Source organism: Tenebrio molitor, chromosome 3 (assembly GCF_963966145.1).
Source record: "Tenebrio molitor chromosome 3, icTenMoli1.1, whole genome shotgun sequence".
Taxonomy (NCBI): Eukaryota; Metazoa; Arthropoda; class Insecta; order Coleoptera; family Tenebrionidae; genus Tenebrio; species Tenebrio molitor.
Window position 1 is genome coordinate 16,006,918 of NC_091048.1, and position 24,030 is coordinate 16,030,947.

Genomic DNA, 24,030 nt, shown 5'->3' on the forward strand with positions numbered 1-24,030 from the left:
GCAAATCATAAACCTTTTTGGCGGCAAGGAAAGTATAGACAGAAGAAAAGCTTGGGAAAAGGTTTTGTTATTGAGAAAACCTGCAAGACGGCATATGCGAGTATGTGGAAAACATTTTTTACGTGAAGATTTTATAAATCGTAAGTTCCATGAATTTGAGGTTAAAAGTTTGTAGTTTATTCTACTTTTTTCAACTCCACGCAGCATTTCCCAAAAATTGCGATTGAAGGAATTTGCTGTTCCTTCTCAAAAGTTATCCAAAAGGACACACGACACAGACACAGAGAAAGTTTGCATCAAAAATTACAGGCAAAGTAGACTGTAGTGCACTTGACATAATAAGTGAGAAGGTAATTGTATTAAATAAAAAGACATTTAGTTTATTGATGTATTTTTATTGAAAACTTGTTGCTGTAAGTAAAATTTAATTGAAATTTAACGAAAAAAGTCTAAAATTACCTGTACTGTATCCCATCACACTGTACAACACATCGACTGTCAGCAGAAGCCTCCAAGTATTTAAAAATTGTAGCTAACCGAAGAAAAGCCTTCCTGTAACTGAAATATCAGCATATAGTATGTTTTCCACTTTTTAAAAGACTTTCAATGTTTTGAAAACAAAATATTTAATGCACCATAACCTATCTTTACGCCTCTATTTATTTTACGCCTGTTTTACGAAATTACATCATAATCTTTGATGCTTACATTAAAAAATGTTACTTTAAGGAATACACTTACCTTACTGAAAAACACACTGCACACAATTAACAAATAAAAGAGTTTTGGACACAAAAATTAACACGTAAACAAATGGAAAATTTCAAAAGGAGGATTTTCGATCAGCTGATTGTCAGAACAGCAGCGCCCTCGCAGTAGTCGAAATCGCGAATAGATGCTTTAACGTCAGCCTAATGAATGTCAAGTTCTGACAAAATAATATTGGGTAATTCAAAATGGTTTTGGATAAGTAAGTAAGATAAGTTCGTTTTATTGTCAATTCCGTAATCGATTTAGTGCAATTCAATTATAACCTAAAAGGTCTTTTCGATACGCATTTCAGAAACATTTACTTACATTTTTAATGTTGGCAGTGACTTATAGTGAGTTGTTGCTACGTGATCACTAATCACTGCAGTTCACGACACTTTAAATTCAAAACTTATAATTGTTCGTCTATTTACCAGCGTTACCAACCGTTATATTTGCCAAATATAATTTGCCTAGCATTATGTTTTGAACTTTTTTTAAATTTAAGGGGCAAAATAAAAAATATATTGTATTATACTCGTTTTATAAGCCATTTTGTCGCACTTGTTTGCTTTGTAGCACTCGTCGCTCTAAAAAACGCGTGCGACGAAATGGTGTCTTATAAAACTCGTATAATAAATTACTATTTTATATTAAGGGCGCGAAGTGAGTGTTTTTTGTGCATGAAAAGGTCTTTTTGGCCTTCTGTGATGGAGACTTTGCAGATACGCACTGTTCACGTCACATGAAACTTTGTTTTTACGGCGACTGTGCGACGGTGAATTTTTCCCACATACTATGCGGCAAAGTAAATAATCCTTGTTTTTAAACTTTAGAAACGTAGAAGAAATACACAATTTTAAATTAATGAAGCTGAGTTTTAGGAGAACAATATGTATAGTCTTTGCCAAAAGCAAATAACCACCAACACTGCATCCTATGCAGAAAATCAACCGGCAACGTTTTGTACTTAGATTTGATTGGTCTAGCATCCTAGTAATATCAAAATTGCCATTATACACTTAGTGTAATTTTGTTTTCACCTAGTTAATTCAACAGGTGGTGGCTATTTGGCTTTGGCACGACCTATACAGTGAGTTTTTTTTAAGACTGGCATAGGGTTTTACATCCTAATTTTTCAACCCCCTGTTAACTGTTGTTCCGATAAAAATATTCAAACCATTTTTGGAACAAAGTTGGAAGATTTTTTAAACTATCGGATAGATTACAATTTAATATCCCAAACCGTCGAAAAAGTTGTGAAAAAAATATTTTTTAGGGCGCCGAAATAATAGTACGTCGAGCGGCCGCCAGAGTAGCGCCATTGTCGGCTCAACCAGCACCTGACGATCTCTAATTTTGGACGCTTTCGGCGCGCTAAAAACTATTTTTTTCACAACTTTTTCGAGAGTTTGGGATATTGAATTTTAATCTATCCGATAGTTTAAAAAATCTTCCAACTTTGTTCCAAAAATGAAGACGAGACAGTAAATTAGGTCAGATGGTCTTTGTTTTCCTAATTTCATATTCAATATTTAATATTCATATTAGGTCACTAAGACCATCAGTTGTATTAATAAAATACAAGCAAATGGGGGTTAGAATTGACGATTTCGTAAGGTCTGTCTTTAGATGTTACGCAAGCAAAGTGGGTGGCTGTACGATGTAGTAGATGTGTTTCATTTACGAGTATAATGAAAATCGTTCACAAGAACATTTTACCGTTGCATCTACAGTGTGAACATAAATTTTAGAACAAAATTCATAGTAGCGTTATGTGATGTTTCTTGGAAAATCGCTCGGACAGGTCGATTTTCTTTTGAAAAATGCCATCCTGTGACGTACAGCTTGTTTAAATGACGTCATTGGTTTTTTAAATGACAACCCTCACTTTTTTCTTCTCTTTTTGATAGACCCTTCTACTACCTAAACGACGAATGAAAAAAATTGGTACCTTACATAACAATTTTTTTGAGAAAATGGCAATTTTTATTTAAAAATTTAATTTAATTTTTGATGTATTTTTTTTTTGTATGGGTTTATTTGAAACAGAAGGTTTATTTTAATCGACAAACAATTTAGAAGATTTAATGCAGCGAATTCGCTCTAAAATGGAACGAAAAGCTCTGACATTATTCAGCGCAGTGTACAAAGTGTCGGTAAGTGCCAAATGGTTGGCAGGGAATAATTTCAACATTTGCGTTAAACTTTATTGTTAACCTTAGATGGTTGTTTGTACTTGTTTGAGGTCAATTAAAATTTTTGCATTAAAAATTAAATTAATTTTTTAAAATAAAATTTGCCATTTTCTCAAAAAAAATGTTATGTAAGGTACCAATTTTTTTCATTCATTGTTTAGGTAGTGGGAAGGTCTATCAAAAACCAATGACGTCATTTAAACAAGTTGTACGTTACAGGATGGCATTTTTCAAAATAAAATCGACCTGTCCCAGCGATTTTCCAAAAAATAATACATAACGCTACTATGAATTTTCTTCCAAACTTTATGTTCACACTTTACAAGAGTGCAGTAGGTTTATTTGACTCTAAATAAAAATTTGTTTTCTAGTAGAATAGGTACTAGTTGTATTGTTTTTGATTCTCTGTGTGATGGCAATGCCTTTCGGTACTAATTAGTTAATAAATTAATCATTAATAAAGAAAACAGTACAAATAATTTTTTGATTTTCAACAATTTTTTTTTCTCAAGTTTTTTAAATGTAAGGGATAATTTTTTTTATTCTGTCATATTGACAGTTAAAAGACCTATCAAAATGATGACGAATAAATATCGGTTGCTATTTAAAAAGTAGATGATGACGTCATTACTTTGACAAGGAACAGCCTGTATAAAAAAAATGTTGCGTCCAACAAACGTGAAATTGGAATTAAAAATCGACCTGTTTTTGTTCTTTTTTCAAAACTCAACAGTTTATGATTTATCAAATTGTTGCGTTACTTTTGTCCCTCACTGTAAAGGGTGTTTTTTTTAAATTTGGCGTCGAAGTAGGCATTGGAGAGTCGATTGAGATCGCACCATTCGTGTAAAAGCGTAAGATTTAAACAGCTGATCCGTGATCCGTTACCTGTATAGTGCGTTCACAATCGACAGTTCAACACCTACTTCGACGCCAAATTAAAAAAAAACACCCGTTATATAGGTACAGGGTGTCCCAGAGTTGCGAAAAAGCTCCATAACTTGTTTGTTATTAAAGATATCAACTTTTTTTTTTTTCTAGATGATGGCTACGCTTCTACTGCATATTCGGAAAATATTGCGGTATATATACAGTGTGTCTTAATATTATAAAAACACTAAAGTTATGTTTTTTTAAATGGAACCTACCCAGTTTGATTTCATTTTTGGATTCTATGCTAAATTGTGAATCAAATCTACACAGGTCATTTTTACTTATCTGCCATCGTTTTAGATCAGTGGCGCTTTATTTACCAGAATTCCAGGGGTCCCTTCGAAAATTCGTACCTTCCTAATAGTTGCACATAAATTAAAATAATTGACGCTGTTTAATTCCTGAATGTTTGCCGCATCTGTTTACAAGTGTTTACTCAATAACGTGCTTAGTCGCATATGCCTACTGCGATTTTTTAAATATTGTTTGATTCTGTACGATCGATTGTTTGATCTACAGAATGCCTGTTAATCTGGATGATTTGAGATTCAAACACACAAGTTAGGGCTCCTGTTTATTTTGTGAGAGTTTAGAATCTTCTGTTCTAAAAACTAAAACTACCCTCCAGTCGTCTCTGGTAGGGGTGGGTGGCTTACCTGGCCCGACCGGTTAGATATAGCTGGAGGCTATGATCTTTACAATACAATTATTGTAATATAAGAATTTTAATCTAATATTTAACGTAACATGTTTGTACAAATATAACAAACTAAAATTGTCAAAAACTCATTTTTTTCAAATGTCACCCCGCATTTATTATTGCACTGGTCGAAATCTTTTTTGACAAGCTTTCCAACGGTATAGGGTTTGTATAGTCGAATGTGAAAATCTCGGGTGCTATCTTAAAATCACTAAAAATCACTAAAATAATTAAATGCTTAATTGTTAAACACTGTTTTGTTTGTTGATTCATCTTTATGCAGTGACCATATTGTGTGATTATCTTTTGTTAGGCCTACTAGATTTCTGTATTGTTTTTTTAACGGAAAAATTGCGCCAAATTTAACGATTGTAGGATAGCACCCTAGATTTTCAGATTCGATTATACAAACCATATATTGTTCAAAAGGTTGTCAAAAAAGCTTTCGACCAGTGCTATAATAAATACGGGGTGACATTTGAAAAAAATGAGTTTTTGACATTTTTAGTTCGTTATGTTTAAAAAATCGCAGTAGCCATATGCGACTGAGCAGGTTGTTGAGTAAACACTCAGCAGACGCGGCAAACATTCAGAAATAAAACGGCGTCAATTATTTTAATTTATGTGCAACGATTTGGAAGGTACGAATTTTCGAAGGGACCCCTGCAATTCGAAATTCTGGTAAAAAAAGCGCCACTGATCAAAAACGATGGCAGATACGTAAAAAAAAAATTAGCATAGAATTCAAAAATAAAATCAAACTGGGTAGGTTCCTTTAAAAAAACATAACTTTAGTGTTTTTATAATATTGAGACACACTGTATATAGGTATACCTCAAGATTTTCCGAATGTGCATAAAAGCGTAGCTATCATCTAGAAAAAAGTAAAAATTTGATATCTTTAATTGCAAACAAATTATGGAGCTTTTTTGCAACTATGGGACACCTGTGTGTACTTCTAAAATCTCACTTATTTGTGTTTTCATTGTCAATGGATTGTTAAGGAGAGGAAGATGTATGTATCATATAACATTTTCTTCCTGGAGTTAAATGACGAAATTTATGGTTTATGATTGTTGAGCGGCTTTTCGTAATAAGGATCGTGATAAGTTGACCGGTTTTAATTTCGAAGGCATACTAAGAAGAAAAGAAATGAATACTTAATAATAAACCCATTTGCTAAACGATTTTGTATTCGGGTCAAATATTCTCAGTATTGAATCAAGAACACATCCTGGAAATTCAAAACAAAATCAACCTGGTGAGTAGGACAGCTTGATATGTATCGGACGTATGCTCGTTTTACGACAACGTGTATCATAGTGGAATATGAAGAATATAATGGTTATACATTCTATAACCCAGAAACTCAAAAAATACTTTACTGTTTACCTACATCGAATACTAATGTATGTATTTACTAAAGCTTTAGTAAAAAGTGTATTTGGTGACTTTAAAGCAGCTTTAATAAGGCTTTAGTAAAAAAGTGTAATGGGTGTAGAAGAAACAGTAGAGTGTTATTGTAATGAACACCAAGTGGTCCATCAAATTTCATTCAGTAATAATAATTATTACATAATTATATCTGTAACTAACAATAAAGTAAAACTGAAGTTATTATTTTCTTCATAGAATTAGATACACGAAAGCAGTTGTCATAGTCAAATAAACTGATTATAGCGTTCTGGTGTTCCATTATCTTGCATAATTTAATAGCTACAGCTACAGCTTTATCGAATCTCTCGAAAATCTAAGAGGCATTATGCTTTACAGTTGTATTAATATTCCGTAATTACTATTTTTTATGTGAAGATATCTTTTTCGCATTGATAATATTCGCAATAATCTATTTGGAAAGAAAACAGATTTTGCTGTACGTAAAGGCACGATTGAAGATAAAAATTTAATGCTTGCGTCTGGGAGTAATGTGTTTATTTTGAAAGTAGTAACCGAAGTTTTACGACTAGCTGCAATAAGCACACAAAACCGATCATAAGCATTACTTTCCCAGATTGCATTAAACCTGTGTGAAAATTTACGTTGCCTAAATGATGGCAGTGTTCGCTCGTTTTGACAAAGACTCATTCGGCATGTAACCTTGCAAATTTGTTTCTCGGAAAGAGGTCTCTTAATTGGATAAAGTCAACGAACCGATCCAATTTCAACCGACAACCCCTGCGTCGCAATTACGTACTCAGTTTTACTGAAATCTTGATTTTTAATAGTTTTTGTGTGGACCATTGCGTAACTTTGCAATATGATTTTCGGTGAGTCAAATTTAGAAAGCGTGAACTGAGAACAAGAAGAAAAAGTGGATGTGCTTACGATTATGGGTATTATATACGGACGCGTGTGCATGTCGTGCGTGTGTGCTCCGTTGTTTTCGCTTTTTGTCGAGTGTTCCCTGGGATTTTTGGGAGCGAATTCAGCATAGCTGCATAGGGCCTGTGTCCTCTCGTCTCCATTTTTTGTTTTTTTCTTCTCACTCTGGTTGCTGGGTGAGTTTGTTCCATTTTATACTTTTTTCGTGTTGTTGATGGTGGAGATGTGATTTCGTCGCGGCAAAAACCACCTTTTTTGCGCTACTGATAGTATTGTGCTATCAGTGCTATCACACTCTACTGAATATACTGCCAATTTTGTTCCTCGCCTCTCTTGCTTATTGCTTGTATCTGCATAATGCCTGCTTGCAAATTATGTAGCACAATTTTGAAACATTTCGATAAATGCATCGAATGTTACGTGTGCAAATCTAGATTTCACATAAAATGTTTGAAATTTGATGATAATGATGTAAAGGTCTTTAATAAATATAACAATTTTCAATTTGTTTGTGATGAATGTCTCGCAATTGAGGGCTCATCTAAGCTTGATCTGTTAACTGAATCCGTAAATAAATGTGTGTCAATTGTCCAAGAACAGAGTCAAATTATTACAGCTCAAAATACTTTGATAAAAGACTTAAAGAATACCAACACGGTTGAGCTCGGAGCAGTTACCAATAATCTACCTCTTTCTTACTCGGAAGTCACTAAAAAGTCATCTGTCATTCTAAGACCGAAAAATGAAAATCAGACTGTTTCCGATATCAAGAAAGATTTACTTACTAATATTGACCCCATAGCTTCCAAGATAGCGATTTCTAATATTAAGGGGAACCGAAGTGGTGGAGTAATTATTACTTGTGATAGTCTGGAAGATTCCACCAGGATTAAGGGCTTGATATCTGACAGATTGTCAGGTTATAACGTGAAGGACCTGCCTCTGCTGCATCCGAGAGTTAGAATTTCGCACATTGATTCCTCTGTATCCCAAGACAAATTGCTAGAGTATATATTGAGTCAGAACAAATCCCTCTTCAGTAAAAACTTTAACTGTGTTCTGAAAAAGTTTTCTCCGCTGCGCAACAATACCACCCTTAATCAGGCGTTGTTGGAGGTGGATGTTGCGTCTTATCGTAACATTTTGGCTGCGGGTAAACTTCTCATTGGGTACGATTACTGTAGAGTGTGGGATGCTGTTGATCTTCGGCGTTGCTTTAATTGCTCGGGCTTTCATCACCTTTCGCGACAATGTCGTCAGACTGAACCGATTTGTCCCAGGTGTGCCGGTCATCATTGTGTTAAGGACTGTACATCCACAACTTTAAAGTGTATTAACTGCTCGGCGCTTCGAGATGAGCATCCGGACATTGACTGTACCCATGCGGCATGGGATAATTCCAAGTGTACAACTTACAAATCACATCTTGCTACTTTCAAAAGCAGGGTCCTTAGTCTCGAATAGCAACCACTGCATTCGTATCATCGGGGGAGAGATGTTTCACTTTCCCACAACCCATCTGAAACTCATACAGTCAGTTCTCTAGTTTGCTATTATCAAAATGTTAGGGGGCTGGGAACCAAAACTCACAATTTTTATCTCTCTACGATTGCTGCTTCGCATTATAACATCATAGCTCTTACCGAAACATGGCTCCATGAGGGCATCAGCGATAGTGAATTGTTTGATTTGTCAACCTTCACAGTCTTTAGACATGATCGCACTACTGTTCCGGAAGGGCCTAGGCGGGGTGGTGGAGTGTTGCTGGCAGTCCGGAATGAATTTAATGCTGAGAGGTGCGAAGTGGTCTGTGATGTTATGTCCAGAATCGATCTTTTGCTAGTCAAGATTAATTTTAATTATCGTGCTGTGTACGTCCTGGTGCTTTACATTCCCCCGAACTCTCATGATCTTACGTACAAGGTCTTCTGTGATCTTCTGATGTCTTTGCATTTCTTATATGACAGCAATCTATTAATTGTGGGAGATTTTAATGTTCCGGATTACGTCAACGGAGTATGTGGTCATTCCAAAGCTTCTACCTCTTGTCAACTGCTTAACAATTTGATTTGTTTTTACGACTTGAAACAATGCAATAATGTTCGAAACTCTAACAATAGGCTCTTGGATCTGGTGTTTGTCAATCGGTGTCTAAGTTGTTCCGTGATCGACTCAGGTGATCCGTTGGTTAGAGTCGACGATCATCATCCATCTCTTGAGGTGGGCGTCACCATAGGTGATGTGTTCAAGAGATTTCCAATCGGTCGAAGCAGTTCGTTCAATTTTAGGAAATGTAACTTTGTTGCTCTCTACGATGCTTTGAACGGTGTGGATTGGTCGTTTCTCTCTGCTTGTGCAACTGTTGAGTGTGCTGTGTCCGATTTTTATTCAGTGTTGAATGAGGTGTTTCGCTGTCATGTGCCGTTGAGGGGTAGGTGTTCTGGAAGTTATCCGGTATGGTTCAACAAGAACTTGATTACTCTGTTGAAAAAGAAGAATAGTGCATGGAGACGTTATAAGACAACCGGATCTGTCTACGACTTTGAAACTTTTAAATCCTTAAGGCGGTGCTTTAAGGCGGATGTTGCCGCTGTGTACAAAGAATATGTCAGACGAGTTAACAATGACATCAAAACAGATCCAAAGAAATTCTGGTCATTCCTGAATTCCAAGAATAACTCCAGCTCTATTCCTGCTTCCATGGTTTTTAACAATGCTACTATAACGGATCCTCAAATCATAGTTGTTAGCTTTGCTGATCATTTCTCAAAATCTTTTACGAGGGATGCCGCCAGCACTCTCCCATCTGCTTCTCTTCCGTATGATAATCTTACTTTGACGAGAGTTTCAGACGATGATGTACTTAAAGCCATAAAATGCCTTAAACCTAACATGACTAGTGGACCTGATGAGATACCAAGCCTTGTGATAAGGGATTGTGCGGCGGTCTTCGCCGATCCTTTGTGTTTCCTATTCAACCTAATATTAAATACTAGTTGTTATCCTATGAGATGGAAGACTTCGGCCGTGCGCCCCATTCACAAAAAGGATGACAGATCGGAGATTACCAACTACAGGCCTATTGCCTTAATCAGTAACTTTGCAAAGGTTTTTGAATATGTCCTGTATAATTCCTCACTCCATTATGTCTCCCACAAGCTATCTCCGAATCAGCATGGCTTCACAAAGTGTCGGTCCACCGAGACGAACTTGGCGTCGATCAGTCTGTATCTATCTGATGCGTTAGATAACCATTCCCAAGTGGATGTAGTTTACACGGATCTCTCGAAGGCCTTCGACAGGATTGATCATGGTCTTTTGTTGATCAAATTGGAGTCATTCGGTTTTTCGGATAATCTTGTGGAGCTAATAAGGTCTTATTTAAGCGATCGATTTATGTACGTGGGAGTGAATGGGTATGCGTCTAAGCCCTTTAAGCAGGAGTCTGGCGTTCCGCAGGGTTCTGTTTTGGGTCCGCTGTTTTTTAATATCTTCATAAACGATCTGGTGGACGATCTCGACGTACCGCACCTCTTGTTTGCCGATGACATGAAGATTTACCTTACGATAGACTCGATTGATGATGCTCTTCGACTTCAGGGCTGTATTGAGGAGATCTCTAGAAGGTGTAAGTTAAATAACCTTGTTCTCAACCATCTTAAGTGTAGCATAGTCTCATTCACAAGGAAGACCAAGCCTCTCTTATTTGACTATAAAATCAACGGCTCCATTCTTACAAGACGTGAGTCTATTAGAGATCTGGGTGTCATCTTCGATTCCAAACTATCCTTCGGCGAACACATTCGGACCATTGCGGGGACCGCCTTCAGGGCACTGGGTTTTGTTTTGCGTGCTGGCAGGGAATTCTCTGATGTCGCGACCCTGAAGCTTCTGTACATCACCTATGTGAGATCCCGGCTCGAGTATGCTTCCCTTGTGTGGTCACCGATATATGATGTTCACTCTTCTCTTCTGGAGCGAGTGCAACGCAGATTCCTGAAGAATGTAGTCTTCATGTTGAATGGTGCATATCCGCCTCGTGGGTGTCCACAAGGTCTTCTGCTCGGTGAGGTTGGTCTGCAGTCTCTGCTTGATAGACGCATGGAGCATTCGGTGATCTTTTTGTTCAAATTGTTCAGAGGGCTGCAGGAATGTCCTCATGTTCTGGAGAGGATCAGCTTGAGGGTTAGCCGGTCGGGATCTAGGGTAAGGAGTGTTTTCTACATCGGTCAGCGCCACACTGACATCGGGCTCAAGTCACCCGTCACTCGAATGCTGCGAAATTACCAGAGTGTCGAGGCCCACATCGATATTTTTTGTTGCAGCATTTCGCAAATCAAAAAATTCTTCTCCATCTCCTCGTGAATTAGGGCGATCCTACTCAGATGAGTGCTCGGTAGTTGTAGCCTGGGTGTTGGGATGCTCTCTGTGTAATGGTTGTTGTGTTGTGATTGTGTTTTGTGTATCATTTTCTTTTTGGCAGGGCTTCTAATTGGGCGTCAAGCCTGTTAGCCGTCAACAATAATAATAATAATAATAATAATAATAATAATAATAATAATAATAATAATAATTATAGTAATTAAGTTATAGACGCGTCTGTGTGGGTGTTGATCACTGACTGTATTTTTTGGGAGTGAATTCCTGTGGGAACCGTGAGTATTTCGTAAAATAATAAATCGAAGAGGAGTCCGACCCCCGTCAATAATTTCCACGTAATTATAATATACCATTTGTGCGGTTTCCTCGTCTGGGATGTAATATAAGGGAGATCCTATATGACTTCGGCGCCAACATACGGATACAGTGCCCCCCTCACGACAGGTATTGTTGTCCGTTAGACGGGGTAAAGACCGTGGGATATTCCGACAGAGTGTTCCCCATACTTTCGCACCCAATTCCCATCATCTACATAATACAAAATTAACCGACAGGAAGAACAATGGATAAGCTTTTTGAGTAAACACGTTTTCATGGAAATGGACAGTTTCCGGTAGAAAAACCAAAATTTGCCATAAGTAATGTCGCAATAATTGTTCAAGTTCAACGCACTGTGGTGATGATTGCATTATTACTTGTTTTACTGGTGTTAGATACGTTGATTTCAGAAATCGCCACAATTAGTTCTTGATTTGGAATTCAATTGTGTAATTAGCAACGAAATTATATGTTTTAATTAACTGATTTGTTTGGGGCGATTAGAGTGAGTCGTGTTAAAGGAGGATCTCTGTTCGATATTGTCGTAGGTTGCCCGAGGAAAGTTGGATATGATAGACACTTAATTATCTTTTCAGTGGCTTTTTGTTTACTCGATCAATCAATTTCCAGTTAGGAAAGGTTCAAATTAATGAAAGTTACAACCCACAAGTTGCTAAATGCGAATTCCTTGAGCTTCACCGACCAACTAGGAAAGTTGACCAATGTTAATAATTAATTTTTTACACTTTTCAAATCGATTTTAAGTGGGATTAATCCGCAAATATTGCAGCTTTTGTAGACAAGTACAAGTACACTGACTCGACACTGTTTAATTTTGATTTTTTGGTAGTTTTAGCTGTTTTGTGGTCTTCTTGTCGAACTTGATGGTACTACCTCATAAATATCTTGCGTTTGTGTCAATAAAACTTAGTTGAAACTGTACTACAATTCTAAGGTTTGGTTAGATTATGTAGAACTGTATTTACATACAGGGTGGAACAAAAGTATCAAATATTGGCTGTAACTTTTTAATTTGACAATTTATGAAAAAATGTTTAATATAAAAGTTGATTGGTGTACTATCCTGCATCATCTGGTCTTTCTAGTTTGTTCCTATCTTCTTTTGTTTCGCTGCTATGGCAACCAACTTTGGTTTTTTTAAATAGCACCCATACATTTTTTGTGTGATTTTCAAACAAGCGTATCTTTCTGTATTCATAAATACAGTTTTGTCATTATGGGGAAAAGGAATAAAATTTAAAAAAAAACAAAGGTGATAAAATTAACGTACTAAGTAATAAAATGCAATATCAAGAATCTTGACAATTTTTGTTGAACGTCATGTATGATAATAAACCAAACAATTTTTATATTAAACATTTTTTCATAATTTTTCAAATTAAAAAGTTACAGCGATTATTATTTGATACTTTTGTTCCACTCGGTATATCAAATGATCTCTTAATTAGTGAAAATCAGTTTTTATGTTGACCCACGACTGATCATTTTTAAATGAGTAATTATTATGTAAATGCAGTTCTTATTGCAAATAAATTTATTGAAAGATAAATTTTAATTTTTTTTTCTACTAGACTAACATATTTGAATATGTACTAATTTGAGTTAGGAAAAATGGAATATTTCCTAACAAGTGCGGAAATAATATTTCAACACTAAAAGTTCAATTTTGATCGTTTCGCGTTTCCTGAGATACGTAACTTGAAATCTGTCAAAGATAACCTCACAATCTACAACTAATTCATGTTTTTTTAAGACTTTCCTTAAATTAACACGAAAAACGTTGTTCAATATACGTAGGAAATCCATTTTTTCCGTACACATGCCTAATACGGGAAAAAAATACATTTCCTAACTTATTGTACAAATAGCTATTATTACACATTTAGTAAAGTTCTTCGAAAAATAGCTTTATCTTGTCGAGGGGTCAACAAAAAATTGCGTGAGATACGACTCAAATTTTAGAAAAATTGAGATGATTAAAGACTTCTCATCTTTTAATATTGCCTCTATAAATCAGTGCAACATTGTTTCCATTTTCCTTTTTTGGTGCAAAAATGAAATCCCTACTAGACGAATGGCTGTAATACTTAATTAACTATTAAAGTTTGACTTACGTACCCCGTTACAAAATACATCTTAGTGAACTTTTTTAATTTCATTAAAAATATAAAATAACTGAATACACATAACTTAATGTCGAGTGTACTGCGGTTACCTTTTATGAGCAACAATTTATCGTAATTGTCGTCATCGTTCTTATTATGGTAATTGTATATCTAAATACCCCTGGAGTTATTTATCATTCGGCTGCTTCTGATAAAATAAGTGTTGGTGGAAATTATTAAAACAACTTATACATTAATTTGTCGTAATTTTCTTTTGAATTTTCCCCTCATCTGCGTCACTAATTATTAATTAGCTCACTCTTCATTTTCAATTTATTTATTTTTTTCGTCCAGTGCTGAAACCGACCGGATATTCGCGTGGGAAGTAGTTTATTTTATAAATGGCCGTTATTAATAACATCTTTTAAATTTACTTGTTACCAGACGCCAGTACGCTTTAAAATAAATTCTTCGTATCTTGGTGAATAGAATTCCAACCGTGCTGTTTCTTAGTTGTTTTTGCATTGAAAAGTTTCCCACCATTTTTCTGCATCTAGCATTGTGTAATGCAAAGCGACCTTCGCATAATTGTGTGCGTTTTTTTTTTTGTTAACAAGTCTTGTGTGGATGTGCAGATAGATTTTTCATGTTATTGACTCACCGTCTGCGAATGTTCTTGATTGATATCCGGTTTCTCCCCTAAATTCCTATAGTTCCATTAATCTAGTTTCAAATTCTTGGTGGTGTTTGCAGGGGAATTATATTTGAAAGTGGTTCTAATGATAGCGAAAAACGTAAACGCACATTTCAACAGGTCACACTAATTTGGTTAATGTTGTTATAATGAATGTCTGATTACATAAAAATTTGTAAACTTCACTTTGAACATTGCATTTCATTTCACAGTCTTGCCTTACTATATTATACAAATTATGCAAGAAGCAAAGAGCAGGGTACGTCATTTATTATGATTGCGAAAATCAAAATGCTTTAAATTATGTTGGTAATTTGTTTTGAAGTCTGTAATTGATAAAACTTAGGCGTACACGATTGAGATTGTATTAAATTTTAGTTCACAAAAGTCAAACCAAATTGAGATTTGCTCACATTTTTTAACAAACAAAATGTGCGATAGTGAAATAGAGTGTACCCTCCCCAGAATTGCGGGAATCCGCACACAAATTAAGACTCAATCTCTTACCTGAGAAAAGCAAATTACGATACCAGAAAAATGTACAGAGATTTTCGCGATTGGTGCGACAGTAGCGCCACCACAGGTCAGTTATGGGTTTCATTACTGACCGCTTACGACTCATTACTGATTCTTTTTTTCACAATTACTGACCGGTTGATGTGTACACGAGTAATCGCTCACTTTCTAACCTTTAAGAGGTTAGAAAAGCTCTACGTTACTAACCGATTGTGAATAAAATATTTTGCCGAAATAAATGATAATATTACGGAGGTTGGTTTTTATTTATTTTTTATTATCATAATGTTGCTTGTTTTATTAAATGATTGATTGTGAATAAAATAGTATATAAACCTCGGTATGTAATATACTATATCTGAGCGAGCAGAAGATTTTTCGGTTTCTTAATAAAAATTTACACAACTATTAAAAAAGAACAAAGAAAGGGACATTAGCAGATGGTCGCGTTTGGTTAAAGCAAAAAAACAAGATATTCAAGTTGAATATGAAAACGACCCAAATTTAAAAAAAAGCAGCTCTAGCTCTCAAGCTTCGAGCAGGTAGATCAGAAAAAAATTGGATATGCAATTTGGATAGACTGCAAACCTAAAGGAGGAAATTTATTAAAAGGGAAAAAACTCCAACTCAACTGCAACATAAATAAAATTAAGACATTTAATTTAACTTGATTGTGAATTTAGGACAATTACTTTCGACAAAGTTCATATTAGGAAGTTTGAACGCTCAGCTAATATGCTTATAATAAAGAATTTCAGTGTGATCAACTTTCAACACAAGAAGAACATACACAAAAATATAACAATCGTTTAGTGCTGAATGTCAGTTCTTACTCTAAATGCCATCTTGCATACGTTTAATCGTTTAATTTTTATTGTTTTGTGAGTATTCATTTTGGTGGGCGTGATATACAGCAAAATATATCGTTTCGACCAACCTTCTGAGATCCAAATCTAGTTTGTGATTGATCGTGATTTAAACTTTGTTATCTTTATTAGCTTCGTTGATACGAAACAAGGTAAACTCCATTCACCGATAGCTTTAACTTTTTTGACAGATACGAAGACACGTGACCACAGCTAGCTACGCCATAAAATTAGGAACAGCGCTTAAATTCGTCGTATCATTTATCTTTGAAGAATTGGTAATTTCAACAATAGTTTAGAACAATTAAAAAAACTTGTACTAAAAATTGATTCAGATAAACCACCAAGTAAATAATAATGCGAATTTTTCTGCAGAGCTACGGAACAACTTGAAACAATAATTAACATCACACGGTTCATAAACTAGGCAAAAATGAATAGGGAATTTTTCCGTTTTTTAATTTTTTATAAATACAGATTAAAATTTGTAATGAAATGTGTTAGAAATATAAATATATACACATTAAATGTAATGATTCAAGTACCTGTAACATTTTAAATTTATCTAGCGTTTAACAATACGTGGGAGGATTGGGGGAATTATTATGCGTTCCAAGAAAAATTGTGGAATTCCCTATTCACTTTTGCCTAGTTTATTTTCACTGCGTAGTTTTTTTTTAATTTAAAAACCAAACTTATCCAACATCAATATCAGAGTTTATAATTGTAACATTTCTAATATTAATCAGTGCATACTTCATATCTTAAGGTACAGTAGATGTCAATGGAGGAAGGCATCTAGTTCAACCCTAAAGCACACTGGAATAATCTACACTTCTACAGCTTGCAGGCTTGCAGCAACGTATAGATTTTTTTAAATCTTTTTTCTTTCATAAGTGCCATCTAGGTTCACTATTTTATATTCCTAATTATTTAGTTATATTTTTAAACATAAAATATAATTATGTGGATGTCGCTAGACAGATTTTGACACAAATTTGTTGAGAGCATATTTATTTTCTGATATTGATTACATTTTGTGGAGAATTTAAATTTCGAGCTTAGAGTCGGGGATCGGGGTTATGAATAAGTGAGCACCCCTATTTTTCATAATTGATGGTAGCACAGCCTTATGTGCGGCTAAAATCGTGCCCCAGGGTATTGTATAATGAAATAAAACATAAAGTAATAAACGCTCAGTATCTTAGAGCTCTAGAAATAATTAAACTACGTCCGGTTTATGAGAATTTTAATTGGAGCAAAGTACGCACCACCAGTTCTTTACATTAAAAAAATTGTTTATTTTTCCATCAACAATTTTATTGGATTTCCATCACTACGTTAGTCGTGTTTAATTCGTGTAAACTTAGAAGGATGAGCTAAACAAAAGACATTTGAATTAACAATGTTGTAAAAATAAGAAACGCTAAATTACATCCTGTGAATCTAATTGCAAATGTTTACACGAACCGGTTATTTCGATTTGGATACAGTTAAAGCCGTCCTTTCGTGTAAACTGTTCGGGTCCTGAACCGTTTCAGCTAATCTTTCATTTTATGTTTCACAGTTATGCAAAATTTTACTCACATTTTTATTCGTCCGTTGCAATTTTATTCGCGGTCGTTGCGGCAGGAGAGATAATTACCATGTTTACATCGAGTATCTAAATTTAACCGTTCATGTTGTTAATCAAATTAATCATAACTTACATCCACCCTCTATTGGTGTTCATTAAGATGTTAATTCGACGCGGCCCACTTTGAATAAATTGAAAGTGGAATGTTTTTTCGAAATTGTGGGTTCAAAGTTTGAAGTCGTCATCGGAACTGGTCAGAATTGTTGTGTCGAGTTTATACAGTGCGTTTACCTGTTGCGACGTTTTCACAATGGGTAGTAGAAGTATGTGGGGATACACTCCATCCATGATTTTAACCGTCATCGCGTTGTATAAGCAGAAGCAAGTCCCAACACTAGTCGTGTCGCGTCCGGTACCGTTTAACCGTCGTTTTCGTTTCGGAAAATTCTTTTTTTCGTCGTTTTCACATCAAACAAACACTTGAATATATCCAGTGTTCCGTTAGTTCAACATTCCTTGTTACATATCAAAAACAAAGCTCAGAAAGTTGCCGGTTCTTAACGTCGTATTAAAATCACCAGAAGTGCTTAGCGTCTGTGATCCGCTGATAAGATAACAGGTGTTTTTGTTTTTGGGCAAAGTGGTTGTTTGGTGATCTCTTGGAATAATGATCTTCGTTTTGGATTAGGCCACGTTTTCAAGGTCGTCCAGTACCTACTCGTGTGCAAGATGCTTCTCTGTCTTCGATGAAGAAAATCTTGCTTCGGATCGTTGCTGGGTTCGAATGTGATCAAGCACGTGAACATAGGTGCAACTGCATTCTTCAGGTTCTGTAGCTGACCAGCTTCTTCCTGTTCCACGACGATGATTTTTACCTGTGTTAACGAACTGGTCTAGCAGTTTACCCCAAGCATCTGTTTGACGGACCGCATCTGCTCTGGCGGATGGTAATACGGGTGAAAAATTTTGTGGTGCCGTTTGAGTTTATTTTTGTGAGTGTTTAAATTCAGCAACATGGGAAATCATCCGTCGAACCATCAACCCCTCGAAAGGAATAATGTCGGAAAATTCGGAGATCCTCACACGGTATGTGGTTAGTTTGCGAATTCATTGGTGCACCTGAGTCAATTTTCACTTTTAAAATTATTACTCAGCTACAATTATTATTATTTAGACATATTACTCATATTAGAAATTGCCACTGTTGTTAGGTGGGTAAGATTAGGTGAGTCAACGACTCAATAATTTGACTAGGTACCGTTGATTTTATTAAACAAGGATCGTGAGAAAACAAAATGACAATATCATTTTGCTATTTTTACGTAAACATTTTTTTAATATGACACATACATTTACGATACAAATGCATTAATGAAGAAGAATCCGAAGGTTAAAAACTGATTTATAGGAAAATTTCGATTTGGATCATAATTTTAACTCTAGACAATACGATAATAAATTAGATATATCTTTTAATCATAATAATTAATCATCAGTTTTGCAGTGTAGGTCAAAATAGGCGATGGGCGATACGATAAAATCTAAATGAAATTACATTTTGTTTGCTAATTTGTTTTAGGTTAATTTTAAAATCAGATGCCCCAAGACGGTGATTAAAAGTGGTAAATCAATAGCCCATTTAATATATTATTTGTATAATTCTATTTAGGTTACTAAAGAGATAAAGCATTTGCCAGTTTTAAAATTAAATACATTTAATTACAGTAGGTACTTTAGCGGATTATAATACTATTCTGCACTAGAAAAACTGTTATTCAATTACTAAAATACTTACACGTATATTATTACATATTATGAATTTGTTGTTATCGTAAAATGTTGAGTCATTATTTTAATGAAAATTTCTTCAGTTTTGCTCGGTTGGAGTGCAGTTGCCCTCAACAACTTATTGCCGTTCAAGGTAAAAAAAAAATAATTATTATTATGTACATATCACATTTTTATGTTTTATCATCAGTTAAGATTATTTACTTATTCAAAATTAATGCTTATTTGGTAGGACATATGGATAATTTTTCTCTACAATGTAATCAAAAAAGAATCGGAACAGGTTAGACACTCATTTTTTGTATTTTTAAAGTGATAAGAAATTTGTAGCAGAAAATATTATGTATTAAACTCATACAATGAATCAAGGGTTCAATGGATTTTAAAATTTATATTGACTACTGTTTAGGCTGTAGATTTTATTTTAGTTTTCTTTCCACATAACTACATTTAGTGCAAATGGAATTAAGTATGTATGTATGTATGTAGTTGTTGAAGAATTCTGCTGTGCTAGGTATGCCATGTTTATAAATGAAAATACAGATATGGGCTGTTATCAAGACGTACTGAGCTTCTGTTAGAACCTGTTTGGTATCAGAAATGGATGCTTATATTTTATGTAAATTTATCATTTTTCCTGGGAATGATTTAACTTTTCTGCGTGTGTTGCATTCGTGAACAGCAGATAGCTTGTGCAGCACATAAAAATATATGTATTTTTGGGAGCAGGACATCTCTAGTTTTGTTTAGACACACATTTAACAAGAAGATGCGATTTCAACGCTATCCTGTTGCCGTTTCAAACATTTGCGTCTTTTTCTGTAGAGACCACACTAGATCAGATACTGTTGCCTATACTAACCAAAAAATTCCTATGAATTAAATTGGATGCATTGTTTTTCGAATTATCCCCTGTTACATTACATCTATTGAACTCCGCATTGATTACAATATTATTCCAACTCCTGCACTTTGGGTCGACTTGCAGCAGGTGCCAGACAGGACTAGCATAATTTACAAGAAACTAAATATAGATTGTCTACTTTCAACGCAAAGGTTTGCGTATTTTGTAATATTATAAACATTTGTGTCCTGGTAGTTGAACCGATTGTTGAGCTAGTCATCCGGACACGCCAAATTCTTCACAACTTTCCAATAGTAAAGATTAGAACTAAAAATCCAATACAACCTATTTATTAATCGAAAACAGTCCATCAAATCCCAACATTTTGGTCCCTCGAGTCGGACAATAACGGCTAATGTGCACATTTTATTATTTCGCGCCGCGAAAACCGAAATAAAATTATAAACCCCTTATAGTTAGGTTATAATATACATATAAATTTGCACTATTGCATTAGGTATGTTATTTATTTTTGATAAACTTTTTTTGCTGTGTTTAATTTTATTATCAACTATAATGTAGAAATCGGTTAGTACATATATCTTTAATTTTTAAACTGATCCGTTAAAGTTATGAATACATAATTTACGATTATTGAAATTTGAGGTGTTTGATAATCTTCACATTGTTATTTAAGTTCCATGATCCGAAGTTGTGTTGGAGGTGAAAAATTGGTTTAATTAACTGTGACTGCAACTGCGTCAGAATTATTGAATATGTACCTGTTAATTTCAGGTACGACCATAATTTATGATCTCATTTGCTCCGTTCGGTTTGAATTCTATGTAGATCGTATAATTTACATTTTGAAATATACTTCAAGTTAGAATCACCGTTCTACGCAATTAAACGAAAATTATGAATAAAACTTTTCAAGAACGATCGTCTTTCACTTGAGCAGAAATGAAATAATGAATGTGGAAAACGAGCACGAATTCATTTCCGATTCAGCCCAGAGGACGTCATTATAAATCCTATTGAGTTATCCTTTTCAGCATGTTTTAATTATTCAAGAACCCAAACCCACATTCACATGAACAACCCTCGTCGTTTTTTGAATTGAAAACGCATTGACCTTGATCCCTTGAATGGTTTTATCCTGAACATAGGACACCCCCTGTCCAACTAAATCGATAAATTAACTTTCTTTAAATGACGTTTGCTTTCTGGAGTTCTGGATGGTGAGAATTTTATTTGTTTGCGTAATGCAACTAAATCGATTGAAATAAATTTCCGTAAGCTTTGTTCTCTGATGATCGCACTGTTATATGAATTAATCGTCAGGGTGACACTTTGTACGGGGTCACTTGTTTTTTTACTCGTCTGAAAAGAGTTCATCGCCTTCCTTCCCTGCGGGAAAGAAAAGAACAAAGTAAAAAATCGTTAATTGCGTGAATAACAATTATAATAAATAACCCTACACGTTCACGCTTATTTAGCCATTATCTAGCCACTTTGGATGTTGTAAAAACACCCACGCTGCTGTAATTTTTGTTTTTTCGTTTACTTAATTCACCTATATTTACTCGTAAGTGCCGCCATCTGTTAGTTTGACGTGAATAAAATACACAATCATAAAATCAATAAGTGGCGAAAATTGTTAATGTTATTGTGGATTTTGTCGACATTGCCATCCTTCTGGCACTAATTAATTTAATCAACAGAGAATGCAATAATGAAATATTTTCGTTTGTAAAACTGTTTAAGGGAATTGAATGTTGCATCAGCTAATGGAACAATGTTAAGCCTTGTATTTAGGTGACGTTTCTTAAAATATATGTTCTCTGCTACCTATCTTGCAATTTTGCGCCATGGATTTAGCACCGATGTGGCACTATTGATTGAACTCGTGCTCGCCAAGATCTTGAAAAATGGAGACTGCAGTTTATAAAATCGATAACTGGGGGTGGAATTTGATCCTTGGTAAACTCGAATCGCGCGATTGCTATTGGAAATATTAATTGTTGGGACATATTTGTTTTGAGATTGCAACAGTGACAGTGTCAACTAATTAAGTTACAAGTCTAGCAGATTTATTATAAAATGTCTCAACAGCTTGACGTATCTATGTGATTAAGATATACCGTCAGGTTAATATCGGTATTAAGGTACCATGAAGATACCGTTCAACTCATGATAATGTGATGTTTTATTAATATGTTTTCGTGCAGAATGCCCTAGAGTAGAAGCGGAGAAGCCAAATAAGAACCAGTGATCATGAACACACACCACGGATTTACATTTGTATTTGAATTGTTGTTTGCAAATTTTCCTCCAGCAAGAATTGCTTGATTTGTGTTTTTACAGTTTGCAAAGTGATCTGAAGCCTTTGTATCAAGGTTGCGAAGCAATGAAAGCGCAAATTGCGTCACAAGCGTAATGCAGGGGGCAAACTAAGGTTTTTTTTTTGCTAACTAGTATCTTGATTGCAGCGAGACCACATCTTTATTGTCCAATAATTGTCATTTGTGGATGAGACGGCGCTGTTGGGATCATAAAAACAATTTTGCTGATGGTAGTGTTTAACCGGCAAACTCACCGTAATTTATGTAACAGTTTTATTCGTTTTTTAATGTTGTGATATACTTATTTGCTTGATCGAGTTTACGTAAGCTCATCTTGACCTTCTTGCTATTTATGTTCCTATTTGTATCTGAAAAAATATTACTTCAGTTTTTCCTGATTGCTCTTTTGAAACTTTAGTTCTGTCTCTTGTTTCAATTTTCAGTTGGTTTCTTGATACGGTTCAGAATGTTGACCTCATTCGTTCTTTCTTAAATTCCACAGCTTATTATCCAAGCCCCAGTAATTTGTGTGAGTGCTTAGATTGACATCTTATACATTCAAATTCTTTGGATAATCGTGTGTCGATACCAATTTTTTGTAGCTGGAGGACGATCACGTTTCTTCTTGTCTATTCATACTGCTTACGTAATGTGAAATTGAATCTGATATAGTATGGTTTAATAATTTCGTTACTTCCGGTTGTTGTTACTAACTAACAATTTCACTTTGTTTAAGTGACGTCTGGCGTTTATAACATTTTAAATCAGAGACAAAGTCCATTCGTATTTTTACTCATTTACTGAGAAGAACGTCAATTTGTGAATAATTAAGCAATAAGGATTATAGAAGCTGTAACGTGCAATATAAAGGATTTTTGTGAAGATTTTTCCTGAATTCGTGCCAACAATTAAACTAATCCGAAGGTGGTAGACAGACAAAATTGTGCAACTCGGATGTTTTTTAAAGTTGTGTAATTCTACTCAAAAGTGCGAAATTACTAAACGATTCTAATGTATGCCATATATTTACCTTACAATTATAACTTTTTAAATCAATAATGAATCATTTTTAAGTTTGTCATTATTTTTCGAAAATTTCAATAACGTGATTCATTCGGTTAAAGGTGAAATCAAAAAGTAGTCATTTACCTCCTGCATATGTATGGTTTTATTCGTCGGTGAATCATAAATTCCGTGAAACTGATTTCATTTTTTTTCACGACCCCTTGCAATTTGCTAACTGGTTAACGAATTTGCGGATGCGACGTTTGACCTTAAATGACATGCATGTTTGCAAGAAATAAAATAGCAAGGAGACCTTGCTTGAACTACCATTGTAAAAGATCACCCATGCATTTAATTGATTTATGACTTCTATTAATTGAAATTTTCAAAATCTTACCCCCGACTATAGACAACCAATCATACACCCTTTGCAGTAATTTAGAGTGACCATGTGAATAAGAGATATGTATTCACATAAATGTGCATATAGCTATTATAGTACGTCTACTATGTAATTTTGTAATGCAGCTTGAAATAATAATAATTGCAATGTGAAAAACGCACAAGGTTTTCAGGTTACTTTTTATTTTTTTTCAAGGATACAACAGTGCATATTTTTTCATTTGTTAATAGGTACAGATGCATTACATTTTGATTTCTTGTCTTGGG

The 24,030-nt window shown here is 34.7% G+C and overlaps 1 protein-coding gene and 1 long non-coding RNA gene across 4 annotated transcripts in view; one reads left to right on the forward strand and one right to left on the reverse strand.

The window, feature by feature from the left end:
* numb (NUMB endocytic adaptor protein) overlaps positions 1 to 24,030 on the forward strand; it is a 41,797-nt gene that overhangs the window by 12,325 nt on the left and 5,442 nt on the right. Inside the window, exon 1 of one of the 3 annotated variants that reach the window (XM_069042749.1) lies at positions 17,725 to 18,465. The exons of the other annotated variants lie outside the window; for them this stretch is intronic. Coding sequence (XP_068898850.1) covers positions 18,394 to 18,465 — 72 coding nt within the window. The 5' untranslated portion in view covers positions 17,725 to 18,393. Of the gene's footprint in view, positions 1 to 17,724; positions 18,466 to 24,030 lie in introns of those variants that run through there. 3 annotated transcript variants of the gene reach the window in all.
* Positions 375 to 888, reverse strand: LOC138126945 (uncharacterized). Its single transcript, XR_011158012.1, has 2 exons — positions 742 to 888; positions 375 to 558 (listed from the first exon to the last, which is right to left on the reverse strand). It is a non-coding gene; the product is annotated as an uncharacterized lncRNA (long non-coding RNA).